This window comes from Hyaena hyaena, unplaced genomic scaffold (assembly GCF_003009895.1).
Source record: "Hyaena hyaena isolate Hyena2069 unplaced genomic scaffold, ASM300989v1 scaffold_165, whole genome shotgun sequence".
Taxonomy (NCBI): domain Eukaryota; kingdom Metazoa; phylum Chordata; class Mammalia; order Carnivora; family Hyaenidae; genus Hyaena; species Hyaena hyaena.
The window spans coordinates 2583394-2601838 of record NW_024080797.1 but is presented as its reverse complement, the minus strand read 5'-3'; the positions used below and the strand labels follow the sequence as shown (position 1 = coordinate 2601838).

Sequence of the window (18445 nt, the reverse complement as noted above, 5' to 3'; positions counted from 1 at the left end):
AAAAAAAAAAAGAAATGCTCTTTTAAGAGAATATTTCCTATAATTTTAATATATACATGGTTACAATATTGAAATAGATTAAATGTATTTGAATATGTGTACTTTAAAATTCTTAAACCTGTTTCTAAATTTCATCCTTCAGCTATAATATTTCTGCGTCCACAGTGAAGTGGTTAAGAGCTTTGTAGTCAGACAGACTTCACTCTCACTTGAATCCCAGCCTTGCCACTTCTGAGCATCATTCAGCCTTTTTTCCTGTGTCTTTAAAATAGCGATTTCTGAGAATACCTACCTCTTAGCATTGTCACCAGGCTTAAATATATTTAGCAGCACCTAGAGCAAGTTAAGTTCCCAGGACATCTTGGCTGTTGCCATCATCATCATCACTGCCGTTTTCATTATTCTGCATTTCTTAAACATGGGGGTGACCAGATGGAGTTGCTGATGTTGGACTAAAGGAAGAAAATATATAATTGTGCATTTTGAGGTTCCTTATTTCTAGTGGACTTTGCTGATTACCCCATACACTTTCTTAGGTTCTACTTGTTAGTATAATTTTATTTGTGTCTGAAAAGAAGTGCAGTTGTATAAATTGTATCAAAAACTACATTTTGTGGATCTGTTTCCTCATTTATTACTTAAAAAAATTTTTTTTATGTTTATTTATTTTTGAGAGAGAAAGAGCACAGATAAGGTGGGGAGGGGTGGTGCACAAAGAGAGGGAGACAGAATGTGAAGCAGATCCCAGGCTCTGAGCTGTCAGCACAGAGCCTGATGTGGGGCTGAAACTTGTGAACTGTGAGATCATGAGTTGAGCTGAAGTCAGAACCTCAACCAGCTGAGCCACCCAGGTGCCTCTTACTACTATATTACTTTTAATCTGGTGCCCAAATCTAGATAATGGATTTAAAGTATGGATAATGGATCCATACTTAACTTTTCTTAAACAGAAAAAGCTATACTGCTTCATATTCTGTGTCTCCCTCTCTTTCTGCTCCTCCCCCACTCATGCTCTATCTCTCTGTCTTTCAAAAATAAATAAACATTAAAAAATTTTTTAAAGAAAAAGCTATAAAATATAACTCTAAAAGTACAGACTTTTACAGAACTACAGTACTAAAAGTACTGACCGGTTACATTTAGCCTGAGAGCTTTTGCTCTTTATCTCCTTCCTCAAGTAGCAAAGAAGTTAAAAGCACAATGTAAATAATAGAAACTGAACAACTTTTAATTCATAAAGGAGGATTTCATCATTTGACTAATTTTTGTGTGAAGTATTCTGAGTTTCCAGAAAAGAAAATCAGTTCCAATTTACATGCAAAAATGTGTTTTCAAGCCAATTAATATTTTTATCTCCAGCCCTATATTTTAGCATAGGAAAACTAATAAATCCTATGAAACAGTAAAAGTTTCAAGTATAAAAGATAAGGGAATGAAAATATTTTAAATCTTAAATTTTATCATTGATACTTAAGAAGTGATTTTTGTTGTGGCGCCTGGGTGGCTCAGTCGGCTAAGCAACCGACGTCAGCTCAGGTCATGATCTCACGGTTCGCGAGTTCAAGCCCCAGGTCGGGCTCTGTGCTGACAGCTGAGAGACTGGAGCCTGCTTCAGATTCTGTGTCTCCTCCTCTCTCTGTCCCTCCCCTACTCATTATCTGTCTCTCTCTGTCTCTAATAAATAAATGTTAAAAAAAAATTTTTTTTAAAGTGATTTTTGTTGTCAACAGAAGAGATTTTACAGAAGGTTAATAGAAGGAATAATATCAACCGAACTACATAAATATGCAGGCATTTTGTATTTAAGTATCTAAATGTTAGGTCTGTTGCTAGAGCCATGGAAGGGAACAACACCTACTTTTCTATGACACACACACGTCTTACCACCTGCTGGGTATTCGTTGTGGTTCCCTCAGTGTTTGCTGCCTTGTGCAGTTGCGCCTGTCAGACAGCGCATCGTCCCTGCTTCCCGCGCCACCTCCTGTGTCTTCCGTGGTCGGCAGTGGCCCTTGCGGGTCAGGGACTTTCTCGGTCCTCTGATAGACCTCAGCCACGTGCCACACAGTGTTGTTAGAGGCTTGAGGTACATAGAGAGGGTCAGAAACCCCTCCCACACCAGTCGTAGGCCTGGCAAACCAAGCCGCTTGTGTGCCTCCCAAGTCAGGCAGGGTGTTCAGGTCGGTCTCATTTATTTGCATCCCCTGCAGCTACTCATAATCCTGAGGAGAAAGGCACACCCACACGACGTGCTAGTAAGGTTTTAGGTCCTTCAGCTATAAGATGTCTTAAAAATCACATGTATCCAGTACCTCACTCCTCCGTTAGAAGTCTTGATTTTATACTCCTTGTTGGATACCTACCTTTGTATCTCTGATCTGGTGTGTAGTCTGGCACTTGGTGCAACGATTAAAGCCTTTGCATGAGTTTTCCACACTTGTTCCAGTGACATTTATATCTTCTAAAAATATTTTTTTCATGACTCATTCTGAAGCTTCTTAAAAATATGGGTAATTCCTTTTCAGTGTATTTAAAAAAAATTTTTTTTAAGGTTTATTCATTTTTGAGAGACAGAAAGGGACAAGAGTGTGAGCAGGGGAGGGGCAGAGAGAGAGAGGGAGACACAGAATCTGAAGCAGGCTCCAGGCTCTGAGCTGCCAGCACAGAGCCCGACACAGTGCTTGAACCGACGAACTGGGAGATCGTGGTCTGAGCTGAATTAGGATGTCTAAGCGACAGAGCCACCCAGGTGCCCCTACTTTTCAGTGTATTTTAAAACAACTGAATTTAGGTTGCTTGAATATGTTTTTTTTTTTTTTAAAGAGTTGCATGTAAAGAATTTTTCCCTTTGAAATAAAAGCTGGAAGATCACAGAAGTAGGAAATGCGACCAGTAATACTTGATTACGTATATTAGATCCAGTTTAAAAATTCTTTTCAAATAAAGTAATATTTATATAGTCTTCACCGTATAGAAAATACTGTGAATTTTGCTGTTCTTTATAAGATCTATGATTGGCTCATCCTTTCTTAGATATTTCTATATTTGAGGAAGTAATGTTGGCTTTGTTTTTGTTACTCAAAAAGTAATTTATGGGTTTGTTTTTATTTACTTTTGAGTTTTGGCTTATTTGTTTTGGGAGGGGGGTTCATTCACTTTATGTTCTGTGGCCTGAAACAGCAGCTTATTGGAAATGTTGATGTGTTTTTCTGTAAAACTGGTAGTATTATATGCATATGTATTTCACATGCTGACTTCTTTGTGCTGATTATGATTAAGTAAAAAAAGCGTGTTTTAAGGTCACAATTTTCAAAGTAATCTGTAATTTAGCATTTGAAAGTGCCTTTGAAAAGCAATATAACTCTTTGGGTGATAACCGGAGGTAGTAATAGTTGAGGCAGTAGTCACTCGTGTGTGACCTCGACCTCACTGATCAGATATTTACTGGACACATAGTGTGTGCCTGGCATCACGCCAGAAGCTGCGAAGACAGCAGTGAGCAAAAATAGATGTGTCCTGTTCGCACGGAAGTGTGCATTCTAATGGGGGGGTGGGCATTAATCAAAGAATCACAATAAAATTAGAACAATTACAACTATGATGAGAGGTGACAAAGCACAGGTCTCTAAAGCTGTAAGAAGTTATCTTCATTTTGGAAGTTAGGAATGTTTTCTTGAAGAACTGAGGTGTCTCACAGATGAGCACTGAGGCACTAATAGTAAGATTAGACTATGGAAGGGGGAAAAGAGCTTTCCCTGGACAGGAGAGAGTCAGGGCACAGGACTGGTGGGAACAAACTGAGAGAGAAGAGCGGAGCACTGAGAGTTTGGGGGCAAGGGGAAGGATGAGGCTGCAGAAGCAGGTCTTTGACTAGGAAGACTATTCCAAGAGTAATGACAGCCACTAGACCTGTTGCACATAGGTGCTGGGAATGGTTTGGGGGAGGGGATAGGAAAGAAAGAAACAGGATTCAGTTTGCATTTTGGAAGGATGACGTGGCTAATTGTGGAAAACAGACATACTGAAAACAGACGTAGCCTGGGGCGTGGGCGAGGAGGACGTTTATGGTATTTCCAGTGAGCAGGGAGGGTGGTGCGGCCAGGGACATTCCCGGGGTCATGGCGGCAGACATGGGTGGGGGTACGTACATGGGAGAGATCCCTTCCCGAGTTAAAGTGACAGGATCGGTGACAGATTGGACTGGGTGGATGAAGGGTAGAGAAAGCTAATGAGATGAGTGGTTTTAGTGATTAATCTCAGAGCCTCAGAAAGCTCAGCAGCTGTGCCATTGCTGAATGCACTCACTCGTGATTAATGCGATTTATTTTTTTGTTGGGCCCGTTGACGCACTCGAGAGGATAGACGGGGACCGCGGTTTGGGCTCTGTCCGTGAAGCGGGCTGGCCGTGTAACCCGGCAGTGAGGTTTACAAGTCCTGCCCGCACGGACAGTGCTTGCACTGCTTACATGGAAAACAGAAATCAGAGCAATGGGGAAAAAGGAACTTGAAGTAAAGTTTTTTAAAGAAAGCATGGAGACGGTGGAGGACAGTATAGGGATCAAAAAAAGTTTCTTTCAAAAAGCCAAAAACTAAGAGAAGTACTTATATCCATGAAACTCTGTCGGCTGTGAGAAAAGAACATTTGAAGGACAAATGAGGAGCTGAAAGACAAACTGGAGAAATCTGTCTCCTAGATCGTGGGCAGTAGCCTCCTAACTGACGACTCTGCCGTTGCCCTTCGAGGAGCTGTAGGGTCTTCTCAGTTCAGCCACTGAAATGACCCTGTGAAAATGTAAGTTACTTCCAGTTACGCCTGTGCTCACAACCCGACGTTGGCTCCCCTTCGCTCAGCGTGAAAGCTAACGGCCTTAGAGTAACTTAGCGGCCCCACCTCACCTCAGCCGATGCCTTCTTTCTCCTGCTGCGCCTTCCTGTCTTGCTTGGCCACGCTGCTCTTGGCTGTAGCTCAGAAATGCGGCGCGCCCTTTGCGCTTGCTGTTTCCTTCGCCTCACCTGTCTGTCTCAAGGATTCTCTTCTTCCTCCAGGTCAGTCGTCACATGTCATCTTCGGAAGGCCTGCCCTGCCTGTCTTAAGATGTCAAAAGCCCCTTGATCTTCCCCCCTTTTCACTGACAGACGTTCTCTCTCTCACACCTAGACAAAGATAAACTTTAATTGAGGTGAAATTCATACAACAACATTAACCCTTTTCAAGTGAACAATTAGTGGCATCCAGTACGTTCAGAGTGTGGTACAACCACCTCTTACAACTAACTGGGTCTAAAACATTTCCATCGCTCCAGAAGAAAACACCATATCCATTAAGCATGGACTCCCCATTCTCTCCAGAGCCCCGGGAGCCCCCTGTTTGCTTTCAGTCTCTGAATTTACCTCTACTGGACATTTCATGTAGATGCAGTCATACATGCGGCCTTTTGTCGGGGATTCCCCCACCGAGTGCAATGTTTCTGAGGTGCACCCTCCTTGTAGCCTGTATCCCCACTGCTTCCGTCCCGTGGCTGAGTGACACTCTGTTCTCTGCACACAACACGGTTCACTCATCAGCTCAGGGCACTTCTGGTCTGTTTCCAGCTTTGACTGTCGTGAATAGTGCTGCCGTGTATGTTCCTCTACAGAACTTGTTTGAATCCCTGTTTTTACCTCTGTTTGGTAAATACCTAAAACCGGAATGAGTGGATCATATTGTAATTCTATGTGATTCTACGGGGAGCTGCCTAGCTGTTTCCACAGCATCTACACCATTTTACATCCTGGCCAGCAGTGTACAGGTTTGAACTTCTTCTACATCTTGGCCAATACTTGTTATTTTCCTTTTTATTATTATTAGAACTGTCCTAGTGAGAGTCAAGTAGTCATTGTGACTTAGATTTACATTTCCCTAATTAGTGACTAATAATGTTGATACTTTTTTAAATATGCTTTTTGGCCTTTTGTATATACTCTTTGGAGAAATGGCTATCCAAGGCCTTTGCCTATTTTTGAATTGGTTGTTGGTCTTTTTGTTATTGAATTGTAAGAGTTCTTAATATATTCTGGTTATAGGCACATACTATATATTTTACTTGTTTGTTTTATATATTAACTGCCTTTCTCACTAGTAAGCTCTCTGAAGGCAGGGATTTTTGTCTGTTTTGTCTCCTGCTGTTTTTCAGTGCCTAGAACAGGACCAGACAGTGTTGGTGCTCAGTAAATTTTTGTCGAACAAATGATTGCAGGAAACACTGAACATTTCTCTCACCAAAAATTGTGATATAGCCATGTTGGTATTTGAACAAGGAAGGAGACGGGGACTTAGGAATGCTGTTGTCTTTAATCATAAGAATTCAGTATATCCCTAAGCTTATACTTTAAGAAGTAACAGTGTATGCATTATCTATATGGACATTAAAACAGAAGAACTTGCTTGTGCTCTCCTAGCTGATCAACTTAAATATGCATACCTACACAGATTCTTTCTCCAGATTAGTGAGTAAAAACAACTCTGATGAGTATTTATAAATAAGCATTGTCACATATCCTCTATCATAATTAAAATTTATGTTCATGGTTTGAAGATGAGTAAGAAAATTGTTTCTATTCAGTGAAATAACTTCTTAACTGTCTGTTTTGGTTTTTCCTTTTGAGATGAATAGTTTACGTTTAGGACTCTTAAGTGTATTAACTAATTCATTTTAAAAGAGGTGTACAATTTGTCATTTTAAATTTGAGTGCCAAACTGTTTACTTAGTAAAGTTACCCCTTCGTATCTGAGATGTCCAGTGACCCAGAATTGAACTATCTCCCACATTTTATGAGTCCTCTTACTCTTCCATCTGACATAGACAAAGCGATCTTTCTTATCTTACTAAACCTTTATGTGTATGAAACAACAAAAATAATACTGTATTATTTGCTATATCTGAGAGATTGTGGCTAGAAAACATGCATAGAGGCAATCCTATGTGAGTGGGAGTTTTATACTTAATATTGAGAGGGAATAGCACATGGCCTAAGTGCCGGATCTTATAGGAACCCAGGCATCAAGCACAGGAGTCTCACGGAACCCTGTGATAGGGGATGTGGGTGAGCTGAAGGCAGTACATAAAGGAGCTTCTTCAAAGAAAGAAACTTAATTTCTGTTGAGTAGGGTGGAGAATTCTCCAAGCAAGTCAACTGAGCCATAACAGAATAAAATTTCCTGTACATTGTGAGGAAGCATGCCTTGTGGGTATGGGTAGTATGTTAAAAATCATCATACCAAGGAACTTTTTTTTTGTTTAATTCTAGTACCATGGTACCTTTGATAAGTTTAAAACTTGGAAACTGACTACACTAGTGAAAGAAAACACTTTGCACATGCTTCAAGAATTTAGAACCTATACTTAAAAAAAAAAAATAACTCTTATTGTTAAAACAAGGCTATGTGACATTTGTTTTATAATATGTTAAATCGTCTTTTAGGAGTCAGGTCTTTTCATACTGAAACATATAATATACTTTAAATGCCCGAATACCTCCTGAAAGAATATTTGAACACTTGTCCTATCTTTTCCTTCTCTCTAACCATCATTTTTCCCTTTGATTCTTTGTCTTTTCTGTATTTTAGTTTTGAGATTCAATTATTTGGGTCATTTTCATAATTTCCTCTTGAATTAGAATTATGAAACTAGTTTTTAAAGCAAATTGAAAGGGCTTTACGTTTGAGAATAGGATACTTTTAACTTTACTGGAATTATATGTGTATAAAATAGTAGACAAAATAAATTTGTCTCTTTTGTTTTTCTTGTGCATTTCAACCTCGGTGTGGGAGGACAGCTGCTGGTTCAGTGTAAAAATAGCTGGAACCTACCTATAACATCTAGCTTCATCTTCGGAAGATCAGTGACTAATTTCCTTGGTAATCCATTTCATACTTTCTTTTGAAGTTGGAGAGATGAGTTTTACATCCTTTTTGTTCTCTTTTATGGTGCTAAAAAGGTCTCTTTGTATGTGCAGAGCATCACCTTTGACCCTTCCTGTGATAAAGCAGTTTCCATGTAGGTAAGAACACATGAAAACACATTATTGTTTAAGCTCAGAATATGTAAAGAAACTGAATTTAATGCGAAGGAGAAACAAAATGTAACAGTCCCTCCATGAGCTGACTGCTCTTACTGTAGTATCTGTTGCTGGGAGTCTGTTTAGAATTCTTTCTACAGAGTAAGCTCCTTTTGTGTGTTTGTCCTGTGTGTAACAGTAGGAAAACTACTGCAGTTAAGTGTTAGGTTTCTTCTTTTAGGTATTTAATAAATGGACAGCTCTACTTCACCATTAATACAGTTCTCTACATGCAGTAAACACAATTTTAAGGGAAAAAAGTAAAACAATGCTTTATAGGCTTTTATTTGTCATAAAGAAAATTCACCTGTATGTATCATTCATAGTTGAGTCAGAGTCATGTAACTTGGAATGCCACTAAATTCACAGTTGGGCATTCTATAACACGTATAATGTTGTCGTTGGGGTTTTGCTATATATTAAAGCAGTTTTGTCATCCCATCCCTGCATCTTTTTTTTTTTTTTTTTTAATATTTTTTAAGTAATGTCTAAATCCCAATGTGGGGCTGAAACACAAAAAAACCAAACCAAAACAAAACACCCCAGAGATCAAGAGTCGCACGCTCTACTGACTGAGCTAGCAAGGCACCCCATCCCATCCATTTATCTTAAGTAACTGTGAATTTGTGCTTATGTTTGAATGTCCTGCCTTCTCTACTGCAGAAAGAAAATGGATGTAAGGTCCATTTTTATAGTTAAGGGCATAACTTGTCACGTGACGTTTAACATCCATCTTCAAACATAAGAGTAGCATCTGTTATTTGAACAACTTGGAAAGTTTGGGTAGACATCTACATAAATTAACAATTTTTAGCTACTTGAGTTATTGAAACACTGTGCATTTTTAACCACAAACTGTGTCCTGACTGCTTAGCATGCTTTGGAGCCAGCCCTCATCAGCTATTCTGTAGGGTTAGGCCAATGGTTTGGGCCATCATAATACAGCTTTTGTTTTTTAACGTTTTTTCTCAGAGCTCTTTCAAAATGCATTATAAGTATTTTTACCTCCTAAAAGTGACAATTAAATTGCTCTTACATTCTCTTCCTACGACTCTGAATGCCCTTATGTGGCTGTTCCTATGTCTGGTTTTTATAATTTCTAGGAATTTTCTTTTTATCGCAGTCATGTCAACTTACTGACTGAAAGCAGCCCCTCTTTCCCTTGTGATTTGTTTCTAATAATGTTTTATTACAGTAGAACCCAAATAATTGTCCAAAAAGATAAAAAAAAAAAAACCAAAAATTGATAGAAAGGCCTAAAGGAGTTTGGTCATCAGTTAAGTCTATGGTTTTTTTTTTTTTTAAGTTTTTTAATGTTTGTTTATTTTTGAGAGAGAGAGAGTATGAGCAGCAACGGGTGGGGGGACAGAGAGAGAGGGGGAGGAGGGAGATACAGAATCTAAAGCGGACTCCATGCTATCAGCACAGAGCCCGATGTGGGGCTCCTCCTACTTAAAAAATGTGAGATCGTGACTTGAGCCGAAGTCAAAAACTCAACCGGGTGAGCCACCCAGGTGCCCCAAGTCTATGGGCTTTAATTAGAATCAACATTGATACACCTCTAGGTGTATATTTATAATTGATGAAAATAATTACAGTAAAATAGAGTCGATAGAATGGAGCAAAGGTCTTATATCATGTATTTAATGTATAATGGTGTTAAGTTTAAGGTTTTATTTTTCTTTGCTTTTATTTATGTTACCCTCTGCCTAGAAAGTGATCAAAATCCTGCTCATTATTCATGGTCCAGGCTTGAAATCTTTTGTGTTGTGACTCCTGTTTCTCTTACTCTCTTGTTGCTGCTATAATTTCTTCCAGCTTTCTACCTTCTTGTGATCACTGATACTGCCTGAGATTTATCTGTTTTCCCATAGGACCCAATATAGCTAACGTTAGCTGTATTGTACTAAGTACTGTTGAAATGCAAAGATTAGTAAGTAACATATTGTAATAGTTTTCTCTTTATGTTTACTGAGTGTTGCCTATGTCAGGTATTATGCTAACCACCTAACATGCATTCATTTAATCCTCAGTGCACCCCTGTGAAAGAAGTACCATTTTTCATCAACATTTTATAGTCTGGGGCCAGTGAAAAATAACAGCTCCAAAGTTATATGCTAGTGAGCACCAAAGCCAAGATTCAAACTCAAATCTTCTGACTCCTAAGCTTTTAATGGCTTCTGTCCCTTAGAAATACAAAAAGCAAATAATTATGTGAGGGTGGAATAGGGACTGGAAGAAGGGAGAGGTACAGAGGGTATGATGCTTGGATTAAAGGACATGATTGGTTTTTGACTTAATATGAAATGAAGGCTATATTCTAGGCTTGGAGGAAAGACTGAGCAAAAAGACATGAGATGAGGGAGGTGACAGTCCATGCTACGTTTGGGGAAAAGTAATTGGTTCAGGATGGCTGAACCATACTAGTTGTGCTAGAAGACGAAGAAGGAAGCAGAGGTTGGGATCAGTTATAGGACCAGGTGGAGTAATCATTTATTTCCCAATTCGCTACACTGTGTTTGCCTGCTTATCTTGATATGAAAGGCTTAACCTGAAAACCCAAGGCCTGAATGTGAGGCATGTTCATGGAAGCAGAACAACTTTCATAATGAAGAATAAGAATGTGTCTCTAGGGCTGTGATAAAGCTTCAGAATATTAGGAATTTGAGCACTGTGACTATTTTTCATAGTCAAAATGTCTGAAATAATAGAAAAGGAGGTAGGATTTTTGAGGGAGTTGAGGGGGTCAGGTCAGGATTGCCCCTTACTTTGCATTTATACTCATGCAGGCCCACCAAGCTTACATTAGTCATGCTGTATGGACTACAATTTCATCTTCTTAGGCATTCATTTTCATGCCAAACATAGGAAGTCTCCTTTATGCAGTTTACATTATTAAAATTCATGTTAGTGGGTAAACATGAGGGAAAGACCAGAGGAAAAGGTAGGCCCACTGTGAATACGAAGAGCAGGTATACATGGGCCACAAGCACAGTGAACCCCCAGGTGGAATATTAGGTTTTAAATCCTCGTGCCACCTCCCGGAAGCTGCGGCCCCGCAATTAAGTGGCTTATTCAGTGTTCGAGAAGGCGAGCAGTCTGCCCCAGGTAGGAGGGCTGTCTGCCCCAGGAATTGTTCAGATTTGCCTGCGTGTGTTGGTGACGGAAAGCATTACAACAGGGTCTGTTCTGTTGTATTTAAATCCTCTCCACACAGTGCACCCTGTATTTGCATGTAGTGGGTACAACGCTCCCGCCTACCCCTTCCCCCCAAACACAACACCAAAGCTGATTTGTTACTTTACATGTTGGCTGCAGGTGCGTTCCATGTGCCTTCCTCACTGTAAGATCTGGACTGAAGGAGCAGCCCATAGCAGGGTGCACTTCTCCTGGCAGAGGGAGAACAGAGAGACGCTTGGCCAAACCACAGGTGGCACTTAACGCTTCTGGGAGCTGGCGTAATGTCACTTCTGCTTCCATTTCTCTGGCCGAACCTGGTGTCAGTGACAGTAGGAAGTAGACCCTCCCAGAGAGGCACCGTGTGTCCGACAGCCACAGGCAGTGGGAAGTCAGCCTCTTACAAGGCGGGGAGGCGCGAGAGTGGGAGAGCAGCACCTCCCACATCATAAATTAGTTCCCCTTGTGTCCAGGTGATTTAACAGACTTTAAAGTGATTCAAATGATACAGAGTCTTTACTTAGAAATCGGGAGGAACTTTTTAACAATGTATTTGATTTTTATCCAGGTGGTCACTGAATATTAACTTCAACCATTTAAAGAAGTTAGGAAATCAATTCTCTTGAATTCTGTAGGTATTCATGCGCCTAGAGAGTAATGGCTTATGTTAGCTGTTTTTTTTTTTAATGAAAATCAGTAATTAAAAGGCTAACAGCTTTTCTCCACCCAGTTCTTCACATAAGCAAGGGAACACTGAAAGTGATTCTAGATGCACAGGACAGTTCTCGTACAAAGTGGATACCTAGGCCTTAGGGATGGATTCAATGGCAGAAACCAGTTGAGAAAGGCTGGGAGAATTTTTAAGGTGAGCTGTGTAGTTACAGTAATAGGAAGAAAAAGAAGCGCCTTCATTAGTATTAATAATGGTAACGACTATGATCATACCCATTGGAGACTTCCTCCTACTGCCTGACTTCCACTTGTACATTTAGGGTTTGTGTTTTAGAAGGAGCCTTGAAGGGCTTTTCTTATGTTTCCTTCCCTGCCTTCTCTGCCACTGCAGCACAAATCAGTGCTGTATAGCGGTGGGCTGCTGTGAAGATAGCCCAGGGCTTTTGCACATTTGGGGGGAAATATTGGAAGAATAAAGAAAAAAGACGACTGTCCTAGCTACTTTCAGTTGACGTGGCATTACCTGAATTTTTGTAACATTAGCACTAAAGAATATTATGTCCTTAATAGCATTTGGTAGTCGATTTAAAATGTTTCATAGTAATTCCCAAAATATTTCCACAAGTACAGTGAGTTTAAGAGTTCATATGATACATCAAGTGATTTTAAAGCAAAATATTACAGCTTCAAGGTATGTTCTATACCAGTTAACTTTTTTTTTCTTTTGAAGGGCTCTTCATAGCACAATGAAATGTTGTCTGGGAGCTAAAATGAAATTTATATATGTGTAATCATTCCTGAAGTTAGGTAAAACTCCCAGAAGTTCTTTGATTACTTAAGACAAGAGATTGCTCGTGATAATGATGAAAGCTGTAAAGAATAAACTTTAAAGACCTTTTCAGTAATGAGCTACTTACACCTAGCCAATGAACTGAACACAGGCCTGCCTTATATTTCACTGGCTGTTGAGAAGGATTGCTAATGTTACATTTTAAAAGGATTATGGAGAACACCAAATAATTGTAGTAACAATATAGACAGAACTACATGAAAGAGAGAGATTTGTTTCATGACGATAGGATGTTAGATAGTCCCATAACAGCTTAGCTTGCCCTTTCCCCCTCTTCTCTTCTGTAGCACTTTGCCAATTAAGACAAGTTGGTTGAGGACAGGTAATTTTAAAAGCTATATTATGTAGCAATCCCAGTTGGCCAGTAAATTGGCTAAATAGAAATTGTTTGTGCTAAAATTCCTCTGCTCTGATAAAAGCATCTGATTATATTTGACCAATGTAGAGAACTACTTTTAGAGTAAAAATAATTTTGATGGTAAGTCAGAGTTTAAATAACTAAAACAATATTTAAGTATTTGACTATTATGTTTTCTTTTCCCAATGAGGGGGGGTACCTGAAAGAGTTTCATATGCAATATACCTCAAAATTTTGTCCTACTTAATATATTTAGGGGTGAAGAAAATATCCGCAGGTATACTTGCTGACTTGGATAACTTGGAATTAAATCATTGGAATCTATTTATAACTCATTAGTTTTCTGAGGAGGGGGTTGGTGTGTGTTTGAATTTTATTTTGGAATGTAATTTTCTTAAGATAATTTTAATACTCTTCATCAAAATAAGCATATAGAAGCACATTCTTCTCCTTTCCATTAGAAGGTCACCTTAAATGTTCAGACCAGGTCTGTCTTTACCATTTAACAGGCTTGACAGTATTCAAAACATTATGGGTTTGTGGATAATTATATGCAAAGAATATATTAAATATGTAATGTAAAAGCTATTGCTGTATTAAATCTTGGAAATGGAAATCTGAAGGGTAATGTTCTCTTATCATTCCTCACAAACAGTTACTACATTGGAGTTTCATTTTACTTAATCCTTTATGTTCAGTGGGAAAAAATACATCAGTTGTATCTCTTACTAAAATGTTTTGTCTTAAGATGTAAAGGACTCTTAATTGAATATTTTTCTTTACTTGCCATTCAAATTGCTATGCAAATATAAGATATATTTGACATTATTATATTACCAGATTTACTACATGGATCATTCTGTTACAGATCTTTAAAGTAGGAATCTTGTTCAGATGTGTTTAAGTTACATAAACTGGTTAAAATTAGTGTTGGAATTTGTCATTTTAAATCAGATTTAAAAGGGTCCATGCTGAAACCCTTGACTGGGAATAGGTGGCTTTGTAACTTTTCCAGGTTTCATCTGTAAACACTTAAACATTACATAAATTTAAGCTAGTGTTAACTAAGAGATTGTTTTCTAAAAAAACAATTGCAGTGTTTCTAAAAAGCATTGTAAACACTCAAAATAAGCAAGACAATAGTCAGTTTAGAAGACTGTACCAGCTTTCATTTGAAAGTTTTCATTAGAATTTAATTTTTTTTCGTTTTGGCCTTTCTTTTCCTTTTTGTCTTCTCCCTCTGGCATGAACACATCTCGCAGTGAGTGGTATGTATGATTCAGAACAGTTCATTTCTAAGGAGTTCAGCAAATTAGCTCTTGGTATATCACTGTGACACAAGGAGCAAAACAAGATTTTTTTTTTCAATCATTCACAACAAAATTTACTTGGTCGGTAATGACAGGGCCGCTGGCTCTACCACGTGGAACCTGACCTGTGCCCCTGGGCTCCGTCCGGGGAGGAGAAAAGGAATTTGTGTTAAGGGAGTTGACATGCGGGCTGTGTGCTCACTTACAGGGTTCTGAGCTACTTGTTTGACGCTTAGAAACTTCAGACCGTGAACTGTCTCAATTCCTTTTCTGCCAGCCCCTCCCGTGACGCGTCTGAAGTACCCGCCTGTCATCCGTCCCGGTGCCTCGCCTCGCAGGCTCTGCGGCCCCGACTCGGCCGGTGCCCGCGCCCGCTCTCCACCACCCTGTTCGCGGCGCTGAGCGTTGCGCGCGCGCTAAGCGTCCCGGAACGCCGTGTGCACTACCTGGATGCTTAACCGTCACCTCCTAACTCGGGATGGTCATTCTTCCACCGCAGCCGATTTCCCTTCCTGACTGCTGCTCTTCTCCCAGTTCGGGTCCCCAGCCATGGCTCTTAATTCCCTCCAGCCAGGGTTCCCTACCCTCTTTTCTATGTCAGAAGAGAGCCAGAATTATCTGCTTTGTGAAACCCATTAAGATACTAAGACTTGTTTAGGTCCCCAGATGTGGTGGAAAGAAGGCATGTTTAATAAGCGTCAGTGCATTTGGGGAAATAATACATCATGGGTTAGCAACGCCCACAGGGCACATCAAGCCATGAGCTATTTTTGTAAAATATTTATTGGAACGTATCCAGTGCTCATTTGTTGATGTATTACTGTGCTGTCTTGCTGCTGAGATCGCATGGCCTGCAAAACCTGGAATATTTACACTCTGGACCATTACAGAAAAAGTAGGCCGCCAGCGCCTGTTCTAAATGAACATTTGTTAAACCAGAGTTCACTGGGAGCTGTGCCCAAGCTTCAGATGATCTGCTCTAACAAGCCGGCACATATAGCCTATTCAAACGAGAATAATACATTTTCTGAAGACCATGGTTTTTGTATGTTCATAACCAGAGGCAAGAGATAAGGCAGCAAACTTTTCATTAAGACTGTTTTAATTTCGACCTCAGCATAGTATATTTTTCATTTGTATCTCTTGGAACTTGGAGATGAACCATCAGGTAGTTCACTTCTAATTCTTTTATACTCCTGCATTTTCTGACATCTTTAACGCCAGAGGATTTGATGTAAACTTTTGTCTGTGGCTGAAACCTGAATCTTCCTTGTTAGTGTAACTAAATAGTAGTAATTTCCCCAGACTTCACTTACTAAGCATATTAAAGTATGCTTCAAATGTATTCTCTGCCACCTCTTTGCCCAAAAAGATTATTTTTTGACCAAGAAAAACAGTATTTCCTTTCCCTCTGTTTAGATCATACTTCTATTTAGAAAATTCAACGTTCTGCTTTAAAAATTGTTTTAAGCTTTTCCTGATCACTTACTAGTAACAAAGGTTGAAAAGGAGCAGCTGGTTAGGAGAAAGAATGACTGAATCCTCCTCTTGGGCCCCTACAAGTTTACCCATGGTTACAGTCTCCTCTGGGGCTGCGCCTTCTCCTCAGCCGGAATCTCGGTGCCGAATCCCCAGATTGCAGCAGCCATTCCAGAGGGAAGAACTGAAAAAGAGAAGAAGGGTTGGAAATAGTTAAGGGAACTAAAGCTTACGGTGAAATACAGGTAGTGACTTTTGCAATTACGGTTTGGATGTGCTAAAAGAAGTTAGGGAATAATAATAATAATAGCCCCAGTGTTAGCAATTGCTCCCTAAATCTGAGAGCTGACACTGCGATCCTAGCTTCAATACAAAGTTCATTATAGATCTCAGGCTGTACCGGTGATATATTATAAAAAGGGAACCGTTTTTTAAGAAATAATGTTCTAAATAGGCTCAATAAACATAACCCAAGAGTCTGGCAGTATCAACCAGAATTACAAATGCATTCTTCCTCTTGACCCAGCAGTCGTACTCTGTGCTCTCTGCTACGGATAAAACTGTACATGTGTGAAATTACATGTTCAGGTTTGTTTGGTGCAGCACTGTTTCTCATAGAGAAAGATTAGACACTATCCCAGTATCCAGCAGTGAAGGACCGGATCATAAAATCAGAGAGGATGAAGATAGGCCAGATGAAAACAGGCGACTTGAGGGGCGCCTGGGTGGCTTAGTCGGTTAAGCGTCCGACTTTCGCTTAGGTCATGATCTCGCGGTTTGTGGGTTCGAGCCCCGCGTCGGGCTCTGTGCTGACTGCCAGCTCAGAGCCTGGAGCCTGTTTCAGTCTGTGACTCCCTCTCTCTCTGACCCTCCCCTGCTCATGCTGTCTCTCTCTCTCTCTCCTAGAAATAAATAAAACATAAAAAAAAAAATTAAAAAAAAAAAAAAAAAAAAACAGGCGACTTGACATGCGTATCATCTGCAAAGTAATATTGACACTGTAGGCAGAAGCTCTAGTAAATGGGAAAGAATTATACATTACCAAATTTTACTATGTTATAAAATAGTACTTTTTTACTATTTTACCTGAAAAATGTGTAATTGTTTTAATTCCCATTCCCATTTGACTTGCGTTCCCATATAAACTGAGGCACCTAGTCTCATAAGAACTACTCCAGTTGATTCTTAAACTTTGTTCCTTCATCTCTGAGGTTAAGTGGCAGAGGTGAGGAGTGATTTGGATAAAAGTTAATTAGTACATTTCCTACAAAAATGTTTCCCCAGAGGAACAGCATTTCAAATTGTGTATCCCATAACTTCTTAAAGAGATTCAAGAAGGTAAATTGGGGTAGTTAGAAACTTGTTCCCTGATGAGGTTTGTATGAGTGAACAGAACACAATTATAGACAGGCTCAGACAAATGCTGTGAATAGAGGAAAACAACTGGGGCCCAGATTCTACATTTCTGTCAGTCAAGTAGAATTTCATAACCGTTTAAATCTGTGGAACAAAGAGTTCAAGATAACACTGAATTTTGTGGTTATTTTTTTAATGTTTTATTTATTTTTGAGAGAGACAGAGTAAGTAAGGGTGGGGGAGGGGCAGAGAGAGGAGGAGACAGAATCCAAAGCATTCTCTGTTAGCAGAGTGCCCGACAGGGGGCTTGAATTCATGAAGGGTGTGCGATCATGACCTGAGCTGAAGTCAGACGCTTATGTGGTTATTTTTGATAAATTGTAATATGGCTTCCTATATAAAAAAATTACTTATGATAGAGAATTAGTCTTATGGAAAAAAGAAATAATTCTGCCTTCTAGATTTTTCCTTTGAATTAAGAAAAATTAAAATCCTGGACATGCACAACCTGATTGTTGATCTGTGGCCAGGTACTGATATAAAATGCCTACTAAAGTAATAAATTTCAAATGCATTTCTATGTAGTTGTTTGCTATCATAGATTTCGATTTAATTTTTAAATATTTGAAAACAAGTATTTTGAGTGTCTTTCTTTTTGAACAGTGATGTAAAGCAAATGTGTAGGTCATTAGTCTTTGCAGATTGTGTTTTTATAATATCTACGTAATACTAGATTTTTCAGGAGCTTTTATATAAAGCTTCAGTGTCATGATCACATTTCCCTATGGCTGAAGTACTTGTCCCATTTTTCAAATGTACAATCAAGACTCGGAGAGTTCGTGATTTATCTAGTCACACACATCAGATAGAAATATAACTCAAAGTCTTCTGATTCCTGATGTCCTGTCTTCACCCTAGCCTTGTATTTTCCTGCTTATATTTAAGGCCATGGTATTATTGTAGCGGGTTGACACCATACTTTCTGTCTTTTCAGGACATGGCTTTAGTTGCCCCTGAGGCTCCTTCAGAACAAGCCAGGAGAGTTTTTCAAACCTATGATCCAGAAGGTAAAAGATTTTATTATTTCATTAACATTGACTCTGTTTTAGTTCCTTACATATTTGAAATATATTGCTACCTCATTATTCA

The 18445-nt window shown here is 39.3% G+C and overlaps 1 protein-coding gene across 4 annotated transcripts in view; it reads left to right on the top strand.

The window, feature by feature from the left end:
* The window catches only part of MINDY3 (MINDY lysine 48 deubiquitinase 3), an 83772-nt gene that overhangs the window by 46662 nt on the left and 18665 nt on the right, over positions 1 to 18445 (top strand). For all 4 annotated transcript variants that reach the window (XM_039240010.1, XM_039240011.1, XM_039240007.1 and 1 more), the window contains one exon: positions 18291 to 18363. In XM_039240010.1, the coding sequence (XP_039095941.1) occupies positions 18291 to 18363 (73 nt within the window). The remainder of the gene's footprint in view (positions 1 to 18290; positions 18364 to 18445) is intronic.